General features: G+C 30.3%; 1 protein-coding gene across 27 annotated transcripts in view; it reads left to right on the forward strand.

The window, feature by feature from the left end:
• LOC114254709 (L-type lectin-domain containing receptor kinase S.7-like) overlaps positions 1-23,314 on the forward strand; it is a 69,674-nt gene that overhangs the window by 12,762 nt on the left and 33,598 nt on the right. For 20 of the 27 annotated variants that reach the window (XR_004964096.1, XM_036289746.1, XM_036289726.1 and 17 more), the window contains one exon: positions 10,092-10,295. The exons of 2 other annotated variants lie outside the window; for them this stretch is intronic. Coding sequence is in view for 24 of the 25 variants with exons in the window: in XM_036289746.1 (XP_036145639.1) it covers positions 10,092-10,295 (204 nt within the window). In the remaining variant the exon portion in view is untranslated. Of the gene's footprint in view, positions 1-5,852; positions 7,357-9,657; positions 9,960-10,091; positions 10,296-23,314 lie in introns of those variants that run through there. 5 more of the 27 variants (XM_036289747.1, XM_036289748.1, XM_036289749.1 and 2 more) reach the window with 5 other exon arrangements.

The following is a 23,314-nucleotide window of genomic DNA, read 5'->3' on the forward strand; positions in this document are numbered from 1 at the left end:
GTTATTTTACTACTATTTAAAAGTTATTTTTACATGGTTAAATAACAAATGGTGAAATTTTGACTGATTCTACGCTTTATAAATTAATGATGTGATTTTTGATAGCAAAATGAGTATAAATTTGACACAATGTGTTAAATGTTTACATAATTCTTACTATGTAGTATTTATATAAATTTAATATTTATCATGGTTTAAAATGTGTTGAGCTTTTAAAAGAATTGAAAAAGACTTTTGTGAAATTCCATTAATGAGTAATATTTTCCAACGATTAGCACATTAACAAAAAAATGTAGTAATTTTTCAGAATTAGTGTGAGCATTAAACATGTATGTGTTTTATTTCTGAAAATACGTATTTTGTATTTGCTTACTCAATTATTCAGTCACATAAAGCAGCTATTTATTCAATTATATACAAGTATTTTTTTAATTAATTTTTTTCCCAATTTGTAGATTTGTCAATCTATGAGTGATAATACGTAAAATAATTTATTCGTGCCATTTGTATTAATTAATTTAGTATCAATTATTAAATATAAATAAAAAATATCGTGATATGTCGAATTACAACAAGATATCAATGAGAATGCTTTACTTGAATTAATTTCATACAAATTATTAATAATGAAATTTTTGTAAACATATTTATTATAATTATAATTATAATTATATATTATTATAATTATAAAATAACATTAAATTAAATTTATATAATTATAATTTAAGTTTCTTTATACATATAGTAAAATCTTCATAATAAAACATTAAATCTTTTAATAAAATAAAATTCTGACTAATTAAATAGTAACTAACATTTTGGTAAATCAAAATATTAAATTATATTTGCCGGTGACATTTATGTTCAAGAAGTACGATTATATTTATTTTTGTAAACAATAAACTTTGAAATTGACTAGTTTTACTTTATCTTGTAATTGACTTATTTTGCAAAATGTGTGTGTGTGTGTATGTGTGTGTGTGTTTGTGTGTGTAAGAGTTCGCATATCACTACATGCGATAATGAATTATTCAAATGCTTGTAAATCACCAATACAATCATCAGATAAATGGCAATCAACATGTCCTGCAACTGTTTCCATAATATTCGTATACATTTAATTACAGTAATTAATACGTTAATAAATATTTTAATATGACATTTGATTATAGTAACTTATCGGTCATTAATATATGCGAAAGTATGTAATCTAAAGTTTATGAATACATACTTATGTAAAAAAATTTGTTGATATTTAATTAAATATTTTATGTTAATCTATGTAAACATTTTTATATAATATTTAGAAACATGGAAATTACAATAATATTAACAAATTAACAAGTTCTGATTGTTAATTACATTTAATTACATACATTATGATATCTTATAATTTTTCTTCAAATTGAATTAAAATTTGATTTGATTTTAATCTTCTGTTAACTTTATTATATATTATTGATGCATCTAAAATTTAAAGTTTTAAGTCTAAATATAAAAGAAATATAATTTTTTTATTATTAACATCTCATTTGATTTATATTGTATTTTAAATTATATCTTGTATGTACAATCTGCCAAAATCAATAATAATGTTAGGGTTGTCCATGGTAGTCACCTAGTGGGCGCCAGCATTCCTTTGAGACTTTCTTTACGACTAAATCTGGTATCTCTTCACAGCTTATGTCGGTAAATTATCCACTGTTGGGACTATATACAAAAACATTTTTGTCTCAAGTTTCGTTATATTATAGTTTATCATTTCTGATCGTATGATAATAAAGAATAAACGCGGTTTTTAATTAGTTATTAGATGAATAGCACATCATAATAACATTAAAGTAGATATAGTAGAATATAGTAGATTAATTGTTACTATAGTAGATTAGAGATTTTCCTTTGTGTGTTATCCGAGTATGCTTGTGAATGACTTTTCGTTTTTCTAGTGGAATCTGCTTTATTTATTTGCTGTTTTATATTTTACTGAATTAATACATTAAATGCTTCTGTTATTTAAGAATTTTGACAAGATATTTATAATTTTGTTATGTATAATATATTGTCGGCGGCCAGCATCATGTTATTAAAATAATCTGCAAAAAATTAATCGCGACAGAGGAGAAGAACTGTTTTAATAATAAAATTTTTAATATAATTAATTTATAATTAATTTATAAACATTATAAATTTTATATAATTAAGAGATTATACTATGTGAAAAAAGGCAATTTTTTAGTTAAAAGTAAATTGATATGCATTTGAAACATTTTTTAAAACGTTTTTCAATTATTGAGCTACAAGTTAAAAGTTTCTGTTATCGTGACTATTATATATTAATGCTATTAAGTAAGATTCAAGTTGTTATATTATAATATTAATAAAGACATGGGCTTTCATTCTTAAACATTACGTCTGCGATCGGTCGCATCTCAAGAGTGCATACTAAATTGGTCTTTACATTGTTTGTCTTTTAGCACACAAAATCATACGTCGTTATAAACAATACTAATAAACGTAACAGACCATATCTACCCATTTTCAATAATACTCCTGCTAAAATTATAGACCCATAAACAGGAGCCTCTACATGTGCCTTAGGTAATCAAATATGAAATAAGTACATAGGTATTTTAATAAAAAAAGAACCAAAAATTATCATATATCCACCAAATATCTTGTTCCACTTACACTTACATATATACTGTATCTATGTTGAACGATTTTTAACGTTTAACCGTGTAAATTGCATTGGCATGTTTGAAAATTTCACCAAAAATTTGTCACCATTAACATTATTTTCGTCATGGAAAAGCAATCAGATTATTTTGTGACCCAAATAGTTTGTATCCTTGACTCTTCACAAATTTCTCGAAGACAAAATCTCTCTCTCTCTCTCTCTCTCTCTCTCTCTCTCTCTCTCTCTCTTCTTTCGGTGTGTTATTTATTGCAGGCTTGCCAAATATTTGTCAGTGGCCTGAATTCATTGATTCAAATTTTGGCTACAGGATAAGAAAAGAATACATAAAAAATACATGTAATTTTATGTAATGTAATTAGGTAATTGATACATAAATAATAATTTTATTTTAAATAATTGAACTATAAAATTATTAGAAAAATGCGAAAGAAAATTGACACTTCCAAAGAATTGAACACACACATACATGTATGTACATTGATGATTAATTGTATACACATTTCTATTAAATATTGACGATACATCTCTAACTTTTTTAGAAAATTATTATAATTTAATGTGCTGGCTCTTTAAGAAGAAGAAAATTATTGCGCAAACAATGTACATTTAACGAATTGTATTTGTTATACCGCTGCAAAAGTCAAAACGCGATTAGTATTATCGCAAGATTTGTGTGATTTACTGAAAAAGAGTATGCAAGGTAATATGCAATTTTGATCGATGAATACGCGAGTAGTCGACGACGTTCGAAGATTTCTAGGAGAAAATGTAATAGACATTGATTTTATGCTGAATGCCGTTTTTTGAGTGAAATTTGCAAGTTTACGATGCTGCTTTTCATGTTTATACATAATTTATATTCTTCTAGATCTTTTCTTTTTTTACTTTATCAACAAACTCTGGAAACGGAAGGCTAATGTTTATAATTCTCTCTCTCTCTCTCTCTCTCTCTCTCTCTCTCTCTCTCTCTCTCTCTCTCTCTCTCTCTCTCTCTCTCTCTCTCTCTCTCTCTCCTTCGGGCAGCTATTTTATTTGAATATAATCAAATGAAATACATATGCAGATGTACTTATACGTGTATGTATAGTTGCATGTTGGATAAAATGTTAATAACGTGAGAGGAGAGGGGGTAGAGAGAGAGAATGAGCGAAAGGGAGGAAGAATAAAAAGAAAGTTTCACTAAAATCCTTCAACCAACTTGCATTGCTCACATTTCTTCCTACAGAGATCGTAAATTTACGATTTCATGCCAACTCGAATTTTGTAAAAATATGATTCATAACGTACCCACGATTTTCTCAATTCAATATTGCTTGCAATTTTCTCTTGCATTTATTTAATGTATATGTCTTTCGAGGTCGATGCGTTTCTATTTTGCAAATTTATGATTATACCGACGCCAGTTCGCTCTCAACGAATGAGACACACGATATTATGCATATCGTCGTCTTTATAGCGCAATTACGAATATGTATGATACTACACGGTAGATAAGATCTGGTACATAATATATCTTTGAAAACGTAAGAATACGTAAAAGAAGCAGCGTGAAAGTATGGAGATTACGCCATACTGCATATGACATTGATGTCAATCGTCAATTTTGGTACGCAAATGTGCTTGCGATTCAGGCCGTAGAAAATATTATTATATATAGAAGAGAAACACATTGACTGTAATATTTTAGTGTAAAATATTCCATATATATTACATTTACTGATAAATTAACACGATGTATGATACTCTCGGCTGTACGCATATTACTACTATTACTAGATCTGTGATTCCCTTATGATGAAGTCCTTAAAGGATTAAGAATTTTGCAAAATTTTAAACAGACAATTAAAATTGATTCAATTATTTTGAAACTGACGCATATCCGTAATTTTTTTTAGAGATTTTGAGAGTTATTTCGATACTTCTTACGTTCTACTTATTATATCATAATTTGCTTGAAGTCTCAGACACATAATCCAAACATTTTTTTTGCAACTTAACCATTTGAGTACTAGAAGTCGTAACAAGAATTTATGTGGGAAAATGTTAAGCAGACGTCTACTCATTCGAGAATCTCGGTAGTTTCTATTTGGAAAGGTGCTTAATTTTATAATGTGTTGTTTCATAATTGTCGGAACTAGATTATATTTTCATATTTTAAAACGATGTATATTTTAATCGAATCAAATTAAACTTAGATGATGAGTTTACAAAACAATGCGAAGATATACAATAACGGTGCACAGAGTCCAGTTTTGGATCGCGTATATAAGCTATCTTATAAGCGGGCATAGGAACATTTTCTCTAGTATATTCTCAGGGAGTCTTACGGATTTTCACGAATGTATCCTGATATTTAAAAATCCCTCGAGACACGTCCGGTGGATGTGCCTCGGATTAACTTTTGCTCTGGGCTAAAGGGTACGTTTTGAAGCTGAAATATCTCCTGATGACCTTCGACGTCGCCGAGCGTTTCATTCTCGATGATAATGTGCGCGAGTTGAAGCATTATTCTCTACCCTCAACGTGTCCTCATTGACGTTGTTTTAGACCTCGTTCGATATCGTTCTCGATTTTGTCTCCATTTACCCGTTGCCTGCGGGCCGTTTCTTTTTCGCAGTTCTCGCTGCTTCTGCTCTAGCTCGACAGTATTTTCTCCTTTCTCCTTTCGACACGGTCACTTAACGATCCCCTTTTTCTATCCAATCCCTCGTCCCGACTCAGCCTCTTTACCACGCTTCTATCTCGTCAATCCTCGTCTTGTGTATTCTCATTTTCGTGTATCTATATCTAACTTTGCTCATCCGACCCTTGAATTAAATTACATCCCGGAGGTCGAACAGCTTTGCCCAACCAGATCACTATAGAATGGCCGCAATGCGCGTTTGCCCTGTCAACCTCTTCGACCGCAATGGTACCGCCATTTATCTGTGTAACTGGCCGTGCAATTTTACATCAGTCGTCAGTGATGTTTACTCATAGTCATTGTGTTTTATTTCAATTCCTGTTAAAAAATTTTTCACAAATATCAATAGTAACAATATCGTATTAAAATAGTATCGCAAATGACGTATCGTAGCATATTATGCATCGGAGGCATTTATCTGAAATCTTACAGCTTTCTAGTCTCTCTCTCTCTCTTTTTTTTTTTTTTTTAAATGAGATTATATGTACAAACATTATCAAGGATAGGCGAACTAAAAGAGAGTATCAGTATTGTTACATAATATTGCTGACACTACTGGCATTCAAGAAGAGGAAGAAAGATATTAGTTGTGTGAATAAAGATTACGTGTTGTTTTATAAACGTTAGATCGATATTAGCAAGTATGGCGGATGGGGAGAATGTAATGAATTAAGTGTTTGATCTAGTATTGAACAAACAACCGTCTTAGAACCATGAAGAAATTCTTTTTTGCTTTATCTTGAACTTATTGTACTTATTAGTATTCTTCTTCGCATATAATTGAATTAAATGACGGAATGAGTTAAGATAATTTTTGGCGATATAGTATCGTGTGTTATTTTCTATATAGATGAATCCAATGTATGACTCTTTAGATTTATACAGCTCAAATTTCGATAATAACATCGTGGCTCATAAAACGCATCGAAGTTCTTGGCTTTATTAGCAGTACGCTAATAAAGCCAAAAGCTATTTTAATCTAGAGATATGGCTTTATTTTCACGGGTAAATAGAGCTTTTAAAGTTTATGCGTACGATTTTCCAAATACAATTTACATTATTCCTTTAAGAATCAAAATGTTATGCTATACAGCATTTAGAAGTTAGATTTGTGTGTGTATGTGTGTGTGTGTGTGTGTGTGTGTGTAAAAGAACGGATCACTTTAGCCCTAATTAATACAAAATTGTTGCATTGCGCTCGTTATCGGGCAATGAGTAGTAAATATACTTTTTAATACTTTAATATTCTTCATATTTGTCAGTAAGTAAGTAAGCGTTTGGATAAGCATCTGTTACGTAGATGAGAATCTAAACTCAGCAAGTTAACATAGAGAAGTGATTCGTTAACCGATGTTATTAGTATTCGAGAGATTTAGCACATTGCACTTGAAAAGGTCAGTATAGGCCCTCGTTCGTCGTACTCACATTCGTCTCTCTTCGTGAAAAGTGCATACACTCGAATTTCTTACGAAATAGTGACTCGAGAGTGCTTGCGCGTACTCCGTTTGGTCTCGTTCTCTCATTCTCTCTTCTCTTTTCCTCTTTATAACCTTTACGAACGAAGACACATTTACGCGGATTGGCTTTCGACGAGCCGCACCACTGCACGCTTGCGCAAGTTTTCCGAGGTGAGCTTTCGAGCTGTGTTCGAGTTGCATCGCGAACCGTGGCACGTGGAGTCGCGTCCGCGAACCCGTATCAGAATAAATTTCATATTTTTCCGTATCGATTTCATTTGTGTCACGCGAATATGTTTGTCTGATTGTTACACACGGAATTTAGATATATACTGACATATGAAACAGACTAATTGTCGAATCGTTCGTGCGATATAGAAACATTTATATCGGATTTGTGTCTTTCTTTTTATACCACATGCGAACGTATGAGATTGATGTCGTTGATATGGTGCAAGTTAATGGTACAAGATAGTGAAGTGTTTGATATGATAGGAAGAAATGACGTACTTAAAATAGTAAAAATTTGTTACTCTTTTATATTATATATCTATCTTGATATATTTTTTTGTAAAGCATATTATTTCAATGTTTGCAATTTTATGTCAATTTGTTTTACAATAATTATAATAACGCGCACGTAAAGTTTAGTTTTTTTTTTTTTAGTTTAGTTTTTAATAATTTCACAAGCAATTCTCGAGGCATTCATTATTTTACAGCAATATTTTTGATAAGATTAAAAAGATATGGATATACATATAATAAATATATGTATAAACATTTAATCGTTAGGCATGCACCTTTATTATATACTACAAGGAGAAAATCTGCGTGTTAATTATGTTTACATATTAATTAACTTAATAACACAAATATTGCGGATTATTAATTAGAAAAGTAATATTTTCTTTTTTTTTATATTTTATTGTGATATTCTTATTATTGTTCCTGTTATGAGTGTATTTAAATAGTAGTAAGCGAGTATTCATGTATTTATTAAGAATTAATATTAATATAGAAAGAGATAAATTGCATCACCGAGAAAATAACTGTATAGAAAAAGCTCTCTATAATTTTATTAGCAAAAAGATAGAATATGATTTTAATAATAAATGTGTTGCGACGCGCCGGATGTTGATTGACTTTACAAGATACATATTAAATAATTAAAATAATATCTATAGTGAATTGATTTAATATAGTTGCACGAATGATCTTGACGCAAAAGTAATAATGATAACTACTGAACTCGAAAATTGTTGTCGCCATGCAACAATTACAAAGCATCATATCTCTTCTATGTAATTTTACTATTCTACCTGTCATTACACTCGGTTCTAAATTAGTACCGTTAAAAACGGTACTTTGTTTTCACAAATCTTTGTCAAAATGATAGTAAGTTTGTTGCTATAAGAATTTAATTTTTTTATTTGATAACGCATTTTATTTAATTGTGTCGTTGTTTACATTATATAAGTTTGAGTTTAATCTCAGTCATATTAGATTCCGATGACGATAAAATAATGAATTTTATAAATAAAAACAAGACAGAAAAGAATAATGACAAGACGTGAAAAATACTAACTGGAATAGTTTTTATTATGAAAACATGACATTAATTAAATACGTAAATATGGCTTTAATTAAATACGATGAGTTTCTTATTCGTAGAACACATACCGTTGTAAACATGTTTATTGCGTAGAAATTTGTCTATTTTTTTTTGGTTCTTTAAAATGTATGATAACTGATATAACGCATGATAAATTTCTCGAATGCTAGGATGGTGAGAATGTCGGAAAATTTTTCAGGTCGTTTCATGGATTGTAGTGGAAATTTAAATTGGCTCGCGGTGAAAAGACGCAAAAATGTGTCTTCAGATCCCATACATACAAATAATAGGTATATACATGTTTTGATCGTAAATTTTTTTATAAATTAAATAAAATAGGCCTAACTAATTGACACAAAATATAATCGGTTCTACACCGTTACTTAATATCCATTTACAAATAATCGGTTTTCCTGAACTTTTTTTTTATCACCTTTTTTGGCGATAAAGTAAAACGAAATATAAGATACTAATGAATAGAAAGGAATAAATGTCGTGGTTTTAAGTTTATAATGAATTTGACGTTATAGGATGTAAAGTGATCAACCGACAATCTCATATCGACACGATTTATTTCTATGTATTTATGTTACAGCATTTTTCTTTTATTTCTAACACTTTAATTTTGCTATGTGCAATAATATTAATTTAATCATATTATCCTAAATATACAATTATATGCTAAAGTAATTTTACTATCGAAAATATATAAATAATGAAATCATTAAAACAGATGTTATAGTTTTATATGGATGCACGTAAATAACATTGTTTTTATCTCAATATAATAGCTATTATATGATAGCAACAGCAATCATGCAGATGGTATTATATTCACAAATTGAATTGTCTTAAGCATTTCAAAATACACGAATATTCGCATTCTGTAATATATGTCTCGAAGAAACACGCTCCAGTGAATAGTTTACTTTAAGAATTGATTTGTATATTTGTTTAAATAGCATAATATAATATTTTATTATAAATGTGTAACTATGTATTAGTCAGTATTATATATTAGTCAGTAATATGAATTTTTTATTTTTATGGAAAATTATTTAGCTTTTTCTTCTAATAAAGTCGAATTGTTTCGGTAAATTTAAAATCTAATAAGAGGAACATTGATTTATAATTTTTTTAAAATTTAAACATAGCACTTTTGACATTTTGAATTTAAGTAATACATCTAAAATGAATATAATTAAAGATTTTCAGTCCTTTAGCAGCAAAAGATTATTTATACGAGTTTTCGGATTAAATTTGATTTGCATAAAATCTTAGTTTGAAGTAAATCAACACTTTGCTTTTGTGTATTGGACTCGAGAAGAACTTTTATGGACTAAAATCATATTAACAGAATAGAATAGTGACGTGTTTAAGAATTGAAAAAGAATAAGTGTGCGTTACAAGAAGAGAAATGATAAGAAAGTTGTGATAGCCGAAGAAAATAATTTATAGTAATTGAGATCGGAATCGGATTGTGCCAAGATCGATGATAAAAAACACTTAGTAAGTGTCAAGTAGTGTTCTGAATTATGCACATATCCAATGATTGAAATCGCACGAATCGCTTGTCTGTTGTGCTTGAGATTGTTGGGAACGAGGCGAAGAGATTGTGATTTCGTTTCCTTTCCGCCTAAGAAATGAGCCAGACTGAAAGGAGCGTCGTGAAGCACGGTCCTAAGGACTCACCTTCACGTTTTTCACCGTTGCCACCATCACCACCACCATTACCACCACCACCACCACCTCCTTTGCCGAAGCTTCCGACTTACTCGCACCAAAAGCTTTTCAAGAAATGCAAAAGCGCTACGTTCCAACTTGATGGCGCGACATATACGATAGGTAATTGTTAAGCGATACATAAATCTCTATTTCGTATTGATTAAAAACCTATTATTTATAAAGTAATTGGCAATTAAGTACACACACACACACACACACACACACATAACTTGCAGTAGATATTATTAAAAGATTATGCCAGAGTTAAAATAAAATATTAATTTAGTAAAATATCAATATAGTTGTTAAAGTGTTACACTTGAAAGTTAAATGAAAATAATATGAAATTGAATTAATAAATGGATATAGTAGAGAGCAGACAGACCAGGATGAAATTGAATAAACGAATATTTGCTTTTTTTAGGCAGCATTATAAAATTATTATTGAAAATTAATACATTTAAATTTCCATTATCTTTTTTATTTATAATAGATATGCATATGATAATTATGCTTTATTTTTATATACTGAAGAAAAAATGTGTGATACTTACGACTACTATTGCATCGATAATGAATAAGATTATATAATTATATTAGTATTATATTATATTTGTAATTATATTAGATGAGGTAATCGTAAGATAATTATATTAGGAATTTTATAGTACCATAATATTGGTAATAATAACGCTTACAGCGATGCTTATAGTGATTGTTTTATAGTACTACATACTATATTAAAATCTCCATTTTTGTTGTGGCAACCATATCATAAGTTGTATATACCAATATTATGATTATGAGAATTTTAATATGGTTTAAACAGTCTATAATTTATATTATTGAATAATGATAAAGATATTGGTTTTAAAAATAACGAAATTATAGTGATATTATGGTTAATGTAATAATTTTCTTCTTTCAGTGTATCGTTTATATTATAAATATTATGAGATACAATATCCATTGCATATTGTATGAATTTATTGCGTTAAGACATTCTTAGATCATAATAGATACTGTCAGTCGTAGAAGGAATATAAGTATCTGTATAAAAATGAGAATTTTAACTACTGATTAGAAGAAATCACTCCGAACCAATGTCAATACGTACACAGAAAAAAATGTAATATAGCCAATAACATATGTGATTGCGGGCTGCCAATTACATAAAATACTCAATACAATAATATTTGCTATTAATGCAAGTACAATGTTGATACTGCAATAGCATATATTATTGTATTGAGTATATCTGTAATTGGCAGCCCGCAATAACATATCTTATTGAATATATTACTTTTTTTTTTCAGTGTATGCACGTGGAATGTGGAATTCATCAAAATCATTGATCCACAATAATTGGCAAGTTTTGGAACTTTAATTTATATAGTATATAGTATATAAATCATCTCGTTGTACAATGGGAAAAAGTTTTAAGTTTGTTGTAACTTTATTATACTTATTAGATTAAAATATATTTCTATCTAAATATATAATTCTCTCTCTCTCTCTCTCTCTCTCTCTCTCTCTCTCTCTCTCTCTCTCTCTCTCTCTACATATGTATGTGTGTTGGGGGGGGGGGAGAGAATATATACATTCTCCGCATTAAGGATATCTTATAATTTTATATGATTATAAATTTCGTACCCTTACATAAATACTAGAAATTACAATATGCAATAATGATATTTTTGTACATATAAAAATAGACACACACACACACACAAATTATATTTATTAAATAGGATTTTATGAAATTAAATTACAACAGTTTCTTTAATAACTTGAAATTTTTCCTCTTATTAGTAAAATTTTTTGAATATTTAGCATTATTTATTATTCTTTAATGATGGGTTGAATTTACTTGTATTATAAATTTGTTGTATAATATAAGTATATTTTTGTAAAAAAAGAATTGAGAAAAACACGCCGCACATCGCCGTACGATTACATGAAAAATATTCGGAATTTGAACTTCAAATTATTCGGTGAAGAAATTTGAGTATAGTTACTAGACGACTGTCGAAAATAGTTACGAAGGAGGGTTGTATGTGAAGGGAAATAAAGCGAAATGAATAAATCGAAACAAAGTCGACGTCGAGTATCACGGGTCACGTCTTTTCGTGGAGTTTTCGCAAGTTGCCAAGCGTGAAGATAAATTTGCCCTGGCCCGAATGCAAAAACAGAATTTAAAGACTAGTGCCGTGAGTTTCAGCTTTGCCAACATTTATTCTACCGTAAAATAAGATAGTCGAGACATATCGTTACTGCCTGCTTTTCCGGTGTATAGTTCGTTATTTGCTTATATGACGGGATAGCATTCACGAATTTATTTGATATCAGAAATATTTTTTTGTAGAATAGATATTTCTATCGAAACGCAAATATTTTACTACGAAACATAATTGCAAGTTTTGAATTAAATTATCTCTTTAGTATCTCTCACGCGCAAATGCCAATGGTAATAAGCGCAATGTAGAGCATTAAAAACTTTATGAAGTATAAACTAATTAATCATTCAAAGTTATCGTTTGTCTCGAAATTTTATTAAAACTTTGAATCACTTTGTTCCGTAATATATTATATTATTTTAAAAAGCAGAAACAAAAATAATTCTTTGATGTTAAATCTTTTATTGTTTTTGATGTTTTATCTTTCTCTCCTTCCCCTTTTCTCTATTTTATTTTATTATTTAAAAAAAAATTTTTTTTTGTTGAGCTCTTTGTGTGTGTGTGTGTGTGTGTGTGTGTGTGTGTGTGTGTGTGTGTGTGTGTGTGTGTGTGTGATTTATATATAGCTCTATGATTAACAATAATTAAATTTTTCTATATGAATGCTCTTTTCTCTTAAACATTATTTTCTAATGGACAAAACAGAACGTAACATATATAAAAATTAAAACAATTGAACATGAATTTAATGTGTACTGAAGAAAGAGCTATAGGACAAACTTTTACGAGTTTTCTACGATCGCGTATTGTGTGAAATCTGTTCACATGCTTAAATAGTCGATTAAGCTGCTAGCTATTTATTATGGAAATAGAAAATAACGATAGTAAGTAATCCATGACATGTTTCCTTTCGATAAGGATGCACGGGCTTCGCAACATTATTCTGGTACTCTTATCTATTCAGTACTGCACGCAAATCCAGCTTGGTCACGACACCTTAAGAATGGCTATTGATTTCCAATTTCTGTTACGCGCTATTCTTATCATTTAGACGAATATACCGGCGTCTCGTGCTTTCCGGTTGGTATCGTTTTGTACGGTCGCTTCTTTAGAAGACGATAATAGTATTATTTTTCTTTGTAAACGAATATTTTTCACCGACTTTGTTTACACGGAACCACATATTTCTTTCTCATTAGCTTAGATATTTGCTTTACAAGATCACGGAAACATTTGGAGAGTTTTATTTCAACGAGAATAAACTTATTAAATGGTTAAGCGTATGAACATAGGGGCATTGTTTTATACAACTTTTAAACACATCGTATTTTATAATTTTGATTGTCTTTAACGTTTGTGTGCCATCTCTTTGAAATTTTTAAAAGCTTTATCGAAAGCTGCACAAAAATCTTTGATCTTGGCAGTTAATCACAAAATGATGTGATGAGTCTTACCGAACACAACAAAATTATGTATTGTTATATTTCATTCTTATCAAATTAGTAGCATATTAGTAGTTAAGATGCAATAGAACCCAATGCAATTTAAAATTCATTCAGTTTTTAATTTCGAATATATAAATAGCACATGTACGGTGCTTATCATGTGCTTTGCTGTTTATTAATATTATACATATATAACTCGGATTTCATTCAACTGATTGTAAATCAAGTCGTTTTTAGCCTTATTGTACGTATTATTTTTCATCGTGCCCGATGATAATTTTATTGATCCAGCACAAATCAGCTATACGTTTAATTAGGCCAGAAATGAATTAATCAGTAACAAAGTCCTCATTAATTTGACCGCTGTGTTTTTTGACAGTCAACATGTTCGGATTAACTTATTCGAATCCCATTATTATTACAAGTGCAGCTATCAAATGATCAAGTTGCAATTTATCGCGATGGCTTGAGAATAGTTTAACAATAAAATACGATTGGGGCGGGAAAGTGCACCAACGATCCATCTACCTACGATGCGATAGTTGGACGGCAGATAACGACGGAAATTTAGAGAGTTGGTGACAAGATGAATGGGATTACGTACCAATGACGATGCCATTCCAACAGAAGCCGCATCGTCCGCGTGTGCGATGCGTATTGCGCGATATCGCTCTCATTGTCAGTATTACTAGGACATTTTTTGTTCTTTGCATATTAGTTATATGTCGATACAATAACAGTTTGTTTTACGGAAAACGCATTGATTTTTCCTATTCCTCGCATTGGATTCACTGGTTATGTACTCGTCGCGTCGCGTCGTCGACCACGTCATAAACCGCAGCGTGTTCATAATGGGAGCACATTGCTTTAGCGAGTTTTACGGAGAAACATGATCGTTGTGTCGAAAACATCGTCGGAATTCTATATATAACAGTGCGACATAGTGAGATCTAATTCTGATAAATGGTGATGGTTAATCCTTTAGTCTGCCTCCTCTTGCCTATATGATAGCTATATAGGATATAATAGGATATATGTATTATAATTTTAATGCATCGTTATCGTTTATATTTTTTATAAAAATAATGTGTTTATGTTTAACTTCTTATAGTCTTTTTAATTTATTTTTTTCTGTAGAACTTATTAAAATGGTCATAAACACATTTATTTACATAATATACCATATATTATAAATAATTATTCTATTTTTAGTTTACATATATTATAACATTTTGTATAATTTTTGAAACTTATTAAACAATAATCTTTATTTAATAAATTTGTTTTTCTTTGTAATAAATAAAGTCGAAGAAAGTTACTTTTTGAAAATTGCTTTATTCGTGTCATCTTTTAATAAAACGTAAAATATAAGTTTTCAAACTATTGTGTATATGTGTGTGTGTGTGTGTGTGTGTGTGTGTGTGTTTTTGTATATCTTTCATTTATTGTTAAGCATTCTATGAAATTATCCGTAGGGATTTTACATTTTAAAAACTCGAAATAAGAATCAAAGAAGAATCATAATTAATCCCTCGCTATTCCTTGCAGAAAGGGTCAGCAAACTGAATAATACTATTTGTAATGTACATAGAAACTTAATGAATCTCACACTCAATTATTAACTATTTCCATAAGATAAGATTGCGCGAGAACGACAGAAATACATTTTTATGTCAATAATTAAGAAACAGTGTTGTATACACGTAGGTCTATTATCGTACTCCGTTATAATCGCAAGATCGTTCATTTTAGAGGTAGGTTATAATAGATTACGTATATCATTTTAGTTTGATGGAACGATGTGTTAATTAAATTTCAACAAAGCTGAATAAGCTTTGAACGTTAAACGAGTTAATGTACGTTGTAAATTGGACGAATGTTTTAAAGTATATTTGATTTATATCTATATACTTTACGTATATTTTTATTTTATTTGTACTTTGTTTTTTATAAATAATTATTTTGGCAAATATCCATCAATCTTAAATAATTTGCAACATACGTTTTATTTACAAATGTTGTTCATTGAATCGTTTACTTAGGCTTTTTTTAATGCATGCTTGATCGAGAATTTTTTCGATAGCGACGGATACGAAAGTAACGAACTAAATTCGCATTTGTAATTTGCGCAAACATGTTAGTTCTCCTTCGGTTCGCGAAATGCAAGGATTGGCCGTTCGCCAGCTAAAATGTCGATGGCAGAGCTTTCTCCAACTCCATCTTTCTCGATCGATACCGAATAGTACGCTATTCGCAACGATATTACGATATCCTTTTATTTCGGCACGATATCATTTTCGTACATACTGTTAATTAATTAGGGCTTTTGATAATCGATTAATTTAAGATGGATATATGCATATATAAAAAATGTCCATGATTATTCTATCATTGGATGGTTTAATGATTTTAAGATATAAAATTATAATAAGGATAATTTGTGAGTAATAAGCTCTACGTTATTGTTATTTGAAAATCGAAGCGATCTTTTCTCTACTGAAATGTCGAAACGCCAATAATTTTTAATCTTTAAAAGATTGTTTAAAAAAGAATCGATGAGTCTCTCTGTTTGCTCAGTGTGCATCTATTCGTTAATTATTCTGTTAACTTTGTATAGTATATAGTATAATGCGACAATAAAATATTCATAGTTAAGATGAATATTCAAGCTAGTATGCGAAATATTCTCTTATGAACGAACAATGCATAACAATGATAAACATGCGCGAGTCATCCACGCGACTGTTAATAAAAAAAAGAAATATATTTACACGCGCCCAGGACAATTGTCAACTACGCCTACCTTTCAAACGTGAGTGGCACAACAATAAATATTGCATGATAAATTCGCACTATAAATTATTCGTATGCGCGCATATTTACTGACGCACGTTGTCGCGAACGATGCATTTGTTCGGAAATGTTGATGTATCTTCCGTTGTGCATTCAAAGGTGAAGGTCGCAAACTTCGCGTCGTTTATGTTGCATCGATGCAATGTATTGTTGAAACATAATATTTTGCTCATATAAATATTTTATGATAATAACCGTCACATGATATTTCATATTCAACGTCTGCCACATTTCAGTGATTTTGTTCTTAATAAAATATTTTTAGTATTTATTGCGGTAATATTTGATTATTTAATTTAATAAAATGATACTTAAGGTTGGCAAAATTCCATATCTTTTTGAGTAAAGTTTATGCCAATGGTAAAAATTTTTTACCGGTTTTTACCAGTATTTTCCAAAAAAAATTTGATCTTTTCTGTTAAAAAAGATAAAATATAGAAAACATTTTTATATTGTGTATATAACTTTACTGTTTCAACTTAATTGGTAAAGAAATTTTTTAAAAACAGATTTTAAATAAATATATTAGAAATTTAGAAGTATTTCAGAAATTATCGCTGTACAGAGGCATGGCTAAAAATTGTGAGGGATGCAAAGTTTATATAAAGCCAAGTTACCTGATGAAACAAGATAAACAGTCTAATAAAATCTTTAGAAATTTTTACTTTTAATCAACAATTTTATCTTCAAATTTGCATGAAAAAAAGATGCATGACAAAATTGTTTGCTTTATTAACTCTTACGATACAATATGAAAAAAAGAGCATCTTATTACCCCAATCTTGGAACTTATTAGGCTTTTCAGGTCTTGACGATATTATTAATAATATGATTCTCAGCCTGATCATTGATCAGAGATGGCTAACATCAAGATTTGATTTAATAAATGTGCTGTCTGACGCATTGTTATATACATTAAACAATAATTAAATTAATATTCAAGTAGCTTGAACTACATTTCTTTAAATGATAATATAGAATAATGAGATTATTGAGTGAAAGAGAGAGAGGGGGGGGGAGGGAAATTTCTTTGGCTTGTGACCAAAGTGTTGGTAAATATGAGTTTCTTATTGATTTGTACTGATATCTATATGACATTATTATTATCATCTATTTTTAAGTCTATAAGTTAATTCTTATTCATGTGTGGATTCGATTAGATCTCATTTTATATTTTTTATTAAAAAGTAAAAAGATTTAATAAAATGATTCTAATTCTAACAAGAGTTTTTGTCGGTCCATGCCGTGGAGCGATATAAAACAGCGTCGCTTGACGGTATGCTTGTTAATGAAAAACAGATAACTGAAAGGAAACGCGTGGCTTTAATTCTGTCGAACATTAATATCCCCTTTTGTTAATGCCTATGAAATTAACCGGAAATGAAATCGTAGCCTCCCGCGTAATTTCCGGTGAGGATCGGTAAAGTAGAGCTGTAGCAAAGCTAGGAACGGGAATCGATTGCATTGTCTAGCGACTCTAGCGTATAGTTTTAAACGCGTGGTATATGTTAGAACTTCTTAGTAATGCACACGTTAGGATACTGCAGGGAACTGCATTGTTAAAATTGCGAATTAAAGTTTATGCTTCACAATTATTTTTATTTTATTTACATTTTACTTCATTAACATTTTAATTAGATTTAATCTTGCGGATTCCCGAAGTTTTCTAAGTTTCCTGACATGACTGAAAATTATGAAATTGTATCAATTGATTTAATGACTATCCTAAAGTAAAAAAATTTCTTCATCATAAGTTTTTCTTTAATTTTAATAAACGGCAATTAATATTCATTTCACATAAATTACACATCAAGTATTAATCTAAATCTTCCGTTTTATTACACTATCTTAATGTTATTTGATGAATTATTTGCAAATAATTGTCTCTCGAATATCTTGGGGAGCGGCTCTCGATTGCGACATGGCACATTGGTTTATCTATTGACCGACAGCCCGGTTCCATGCTCACACGGTGCGAAATGAGCGATAACGGCGATGAGAGCGAGAGTAAATCCGAAGTCCGCTAACGTATTATCCGATATTTCGCGGCAGATAGGGACGTAGTAGTGCGCATGCTATAAAACTGCATGACAATTTCAGATTCATCCTTTATAACGCCATAATTCTCGTACTCGCGAGGCAACGTAATCGAAAGTCATAACGTCGCTTAGTCGACGATGGAAGCTCGGCAGTCACCGTCAATTGATTCCAAGCTCGACATACATTGATTAACATTCGGAACATCTCTCTGAAATATCCCGCGAGGCTGTCATCTCCAGATGTACCGTTATCAACATTGTGCCGTGTATGCGCCGCCGTTTGTACCTCGCACAAAATAAATACGCTCTCGATGAAGTATGCACGTCACAATATTTCCTACGGCAATTCGAGTTGTTTAGAAACGCGGGTAAAACGTACACCTTGCCGCTCAACCGCGACGTTACACATATACGTAGAAAGAGATCGATGTAAATTTTTAATGACAAACTTTTTAATTGGAATTTGAAATTCATTTTTTTCTTAATTAAAAAAAAAATATATATATATATATATATATATATATGTGTGTGTATTTTGTATGCCTGTGAACAAATTGACTATCTCTATCTTCTATTACAGAAGTCATAGTTTTAGGAAGTCTTATATTTCAGCTCAACGAGATTTATACTTTTTTAAAATAAATATTTAATTGGCACGACGTAAAAACTTTGCTACACAACTCCTTTGTGGATTTTGTCAAGATATGAGTCCGGTAGCTTTAAATTGAAACAGTTAGTGGTATAGAGCTTATTAAACGTTGATTGAATTTGGGTTGTGCGAAATTAGGCCAGAGTTTACGCGTCTGCGGTGTAGTTCGACTTAAGCCCGGATTATGTGCGGTCACCTTTGGAATCGCGCGACTGATTTTAATTCTACATGACAATGGTTTCTCATGGGAAAGAGAACTATCTGCTACTTTAATTTGAATATTTAATTAACTATGGGACGTATGAAAAAATTATGATATTATTAGACACTTTTTGTATTACATTTTTGGTATTACACTTAATCGGATTATTAAGGCGTTATTATTGGTCTCGGCGCGTGTAGAATTTAATTAAATTAATGAATGATATAATTGCGGACGGAGCAATTTATTCGAGCCATTGTTTCTAACATTGTTTTCATTGATCCATTTTTGTACAGCTGTATGCAAAAAGAAATTGGTACGTATATGTCGTGCACTCGAAAATTTACTATAATATTGGCATTAATTAATGTATATTAATTATAATTAAGGAAATTAATTTACGTTACGTTTCAAATGATACTATGTAACATATTCGTATACGGTATATCAAAATGAATTTTAATTAAATTTTAACATAATTTAATGTAGTTTATTAAGTAAATTAATATAGTTCTCTTACTTTCTCTCTCATTTAATTGCAATATTAATTTATATACATTTGAATTTTTCTTGTCATCGCAAAATATCTATATTTTTTCTTCACACACACACACACACACACACACACACACACACACACACACACACACACACACACACACACACACACACGCACGCACGCACGCACACACACACACACACGCACGCACATCTCACTACGAGTAAATTTAATGATGCGTTATTACTCTATAGCTGCAGTTAATTCGATTTACTTTGAATTTTTCAATATACAATAGAGTCTTACAACTATTAAACAACATATTGTATATAGTCGAGAGTATAACTTGCGTTTATTCGACGCGGGGAACAGACTTTTAAAGCAAACAAAAGCGAATGCCGCTTTTATGAAGATTATATGATTAATATCTCGATCAAGAGGATAAGCTGTGTATACTTAATTGCTAATGATAAAGGTTAATACGTTTTCGCGAGATGAAAGAAATTTGCTCTAGCTTGATGTCTGTGATGAAGGGCAACTTCTGGTATCGTTCTTCCACGCGGCGAATAAAAATGATACTAAAATAAGCGACGACATAAACTCACATAGACGCGAAAGAGGTGTCATTTTTATCGTACAAACTGAAGAGACAAATATCTTTGTTCAGCAAATTGTCATCGATATCGTTGACGAACTCGTGATGTACATCTGTTACCAATAATAGTAGTTGATAATTGCTGCGACATTAAGTCGGCAAAGGACGTACACGCGCGCTGCGGATAGGAATATACAGACCCACGATATAATTGGCTGACGTCGGTTTAACTCGGTAGCCCACCATCGCATTTCTCTTCTGTCCATTTGATGAGCACATAGGTATTAATTGATGGGTACATAGCGGTCGCCATTAAGTGCGCCGCGTGATAAATAGAGGTGAACTTAGCATTATCGCAAACTGCGGCGTTTTTATCGCGGAAATATCCGTGTTATAGTAACGTGAATTATGCATCTCTTGCAACACTGAACGCTTTCATATCGCCATGGAATTTAAATCTCTTTTCTCCTTGAATTGATTTAATCGTCCGTGCACAACTTTACGATTATTCGTGGCGTCTATCGGCCGCCGATGTTTTTGAGCGATATTGTGTCATATAAACGATTTTCAAACATTATTTTTTCAGTTTGCATAGAGAGTCTTATAAGATGGAATAAAATTGCTAAAGAAAATATGTCTTTTTATTTATTAGAATTTAATCAATTTTTATTCTATTCGATAAGCCAAGAAATAAACAAGTGATCATTAAAGCAATAATAGCAAAAATTGAATATAAAATAATTTTTTTATTATATGATACACTCTCTCTCTCTCTCTCTCTCTCCGCGCGCGCGCGCGCGTGTGTGTGTGTGTGTGTGTGTGTGTGTTACAAAAATGGAGATGAGAAAAAGAGAGGAAGAGAATTTCTGAACAAACGAAAAACAAGAGATAAATAAAAAGAAACCAGAAAATACATTGGTATGTATCTGTAATAGAACATCAAAGAAAATTTCGTTAAACGAGCGTTGAATAAATTTTGTGCGCTGTTATATAATATATTTATGTATATCTTGATTCGAAAATTAATCAATCATCAAATATTGATTGAAGGTTTTGGTAGAAGGTTGAATCATTCCTGCGTTATGACTTTTAATTTCTTTACTAAATCGGCAGGAAACTTTGTCTTTGTTATACTTAAGTATGGATTATTAAATAGGCTATTATATCTTTAAATAACCTAATTGTAAATATATTTTAGACTATTATTTTTACCAAGTACAGGTATAAACAATTTGAGCATTTTTCATAAATAAAAAGCAGACTTTATTAGGAACGAAACATTTAATGCATAATACTATTACAGAATTTCTTATGTATGTACACTGACAAAAAATGTAGTTAATTTAACTAAATTTTTAAACTGAATTAAATTTTGTCTATTCAAGTATTTATATATTTCAATTAACTATATAAATACTTGAATTGAAATTTGTGCATTTAAGTTAAATGTATAAAGTCTTAAACTGAAAAAATTTTAATTTAGTTGAAAAATTTTGCCAAATTAACAATATTTTGTTCTCAGTGTAATGTCCGGATCTACACAATTGTTTATTCTAAAAAATTTATGGTCTACAACGGTGCATTCTTCTGTTATTTATGACTTGTTATGTTTTTTTGTATAAATTTAGATGTCTTATAATTTCTAAATTTATTTGTTTTACACAGACAAGTGTAATAATTTATCAAGCATTTAACAAAGCATTCTGTTATATTCATTTAACATTAATTTTGATGAAACAAATGTCTAAGATAGATGAGCGAAAAATGACAAAAGACAGAGATTAAAAAAGGGTAGGGAGGGAGAGAAAGAGAGAGAGAGAGAGAGAGAGAGAGAGAGAGAGAGAGAGAGAGAGAGAGAGAGAGAGAGAGAGAGAGAGAGAGAGAGAGAGAGAGAGAGAGAGAGAGAGAGAGAGTTGGAGAATAAAATTCGTAGGTCTTACCTATGGGGGTGATGGGAGAGGATTAGATCCTCTTTATAGAAATTTCTTAAAAATGTTTTGTTTCTATTATACCACAATTAAAATTTATCGAAATTGAAAAATTTTCAGATTTTTGGGGTTTATTCCTTTTTTCCGAATTAACGACAAAATTTTAATCCGAATTTTGACTTCGAAACCAGTTGTAATAAAAAAAATCAACGAAAAATTTGGTTTGTAATAATTATGCAATAAAAATTGTATTTTGTTGAAGTTTTAGATAAATGACTTTTAAATGAGTAAATAGGTTCAAATAAACGTTGCACGAATATTTATTAGTATACATATAAAAATTTGATTTAATTCGTAATGCTACTTTCTTATAAAATATGTAAATAAGTATATTACAAAACGCGATTTTACGTAAGAATCAAGAGTAAAAAAAGTTAAGTAACTTTTAAACTAATGAGAGAATTATGTTCAAATTTGATATAAAGAGATATTCAAACGTAATAATAGAACAATCTGTAAGACTTTTAAATTATTAAATAATGCAATACTTTGAAATGCGACACATACATCCTTAAGACAGAGTTTCGTTTAAGGAAGGTTAAAACAGCTTAGTGCTCGCGGCAGCAAGATTATCTTCCGGCTAAATTGACGTCCTTCTCACAGACACGCGCGACTAGCCGTAATCGAAATTGCCGTCTCTCTTATTCCTCTCTCCTTTATCAAAGTAGAAATATCACGAACAGAATGCATTT

The sequence above is a fragment of the Monomorium pharaonis genome, chromosome 7 (genome assembly GCF_013373865.1).
Source record: "Monomorium pharaonis isolate MP-MQ-018 chromosome 7, ASM1337386v2, whole genome shotgun sequence".
NCBI lineage: Eukaryota > Metazoa > Arthropoda > Insecta > Hymenoptera > Formicidae > Monomorium > Monomorium pharaonis.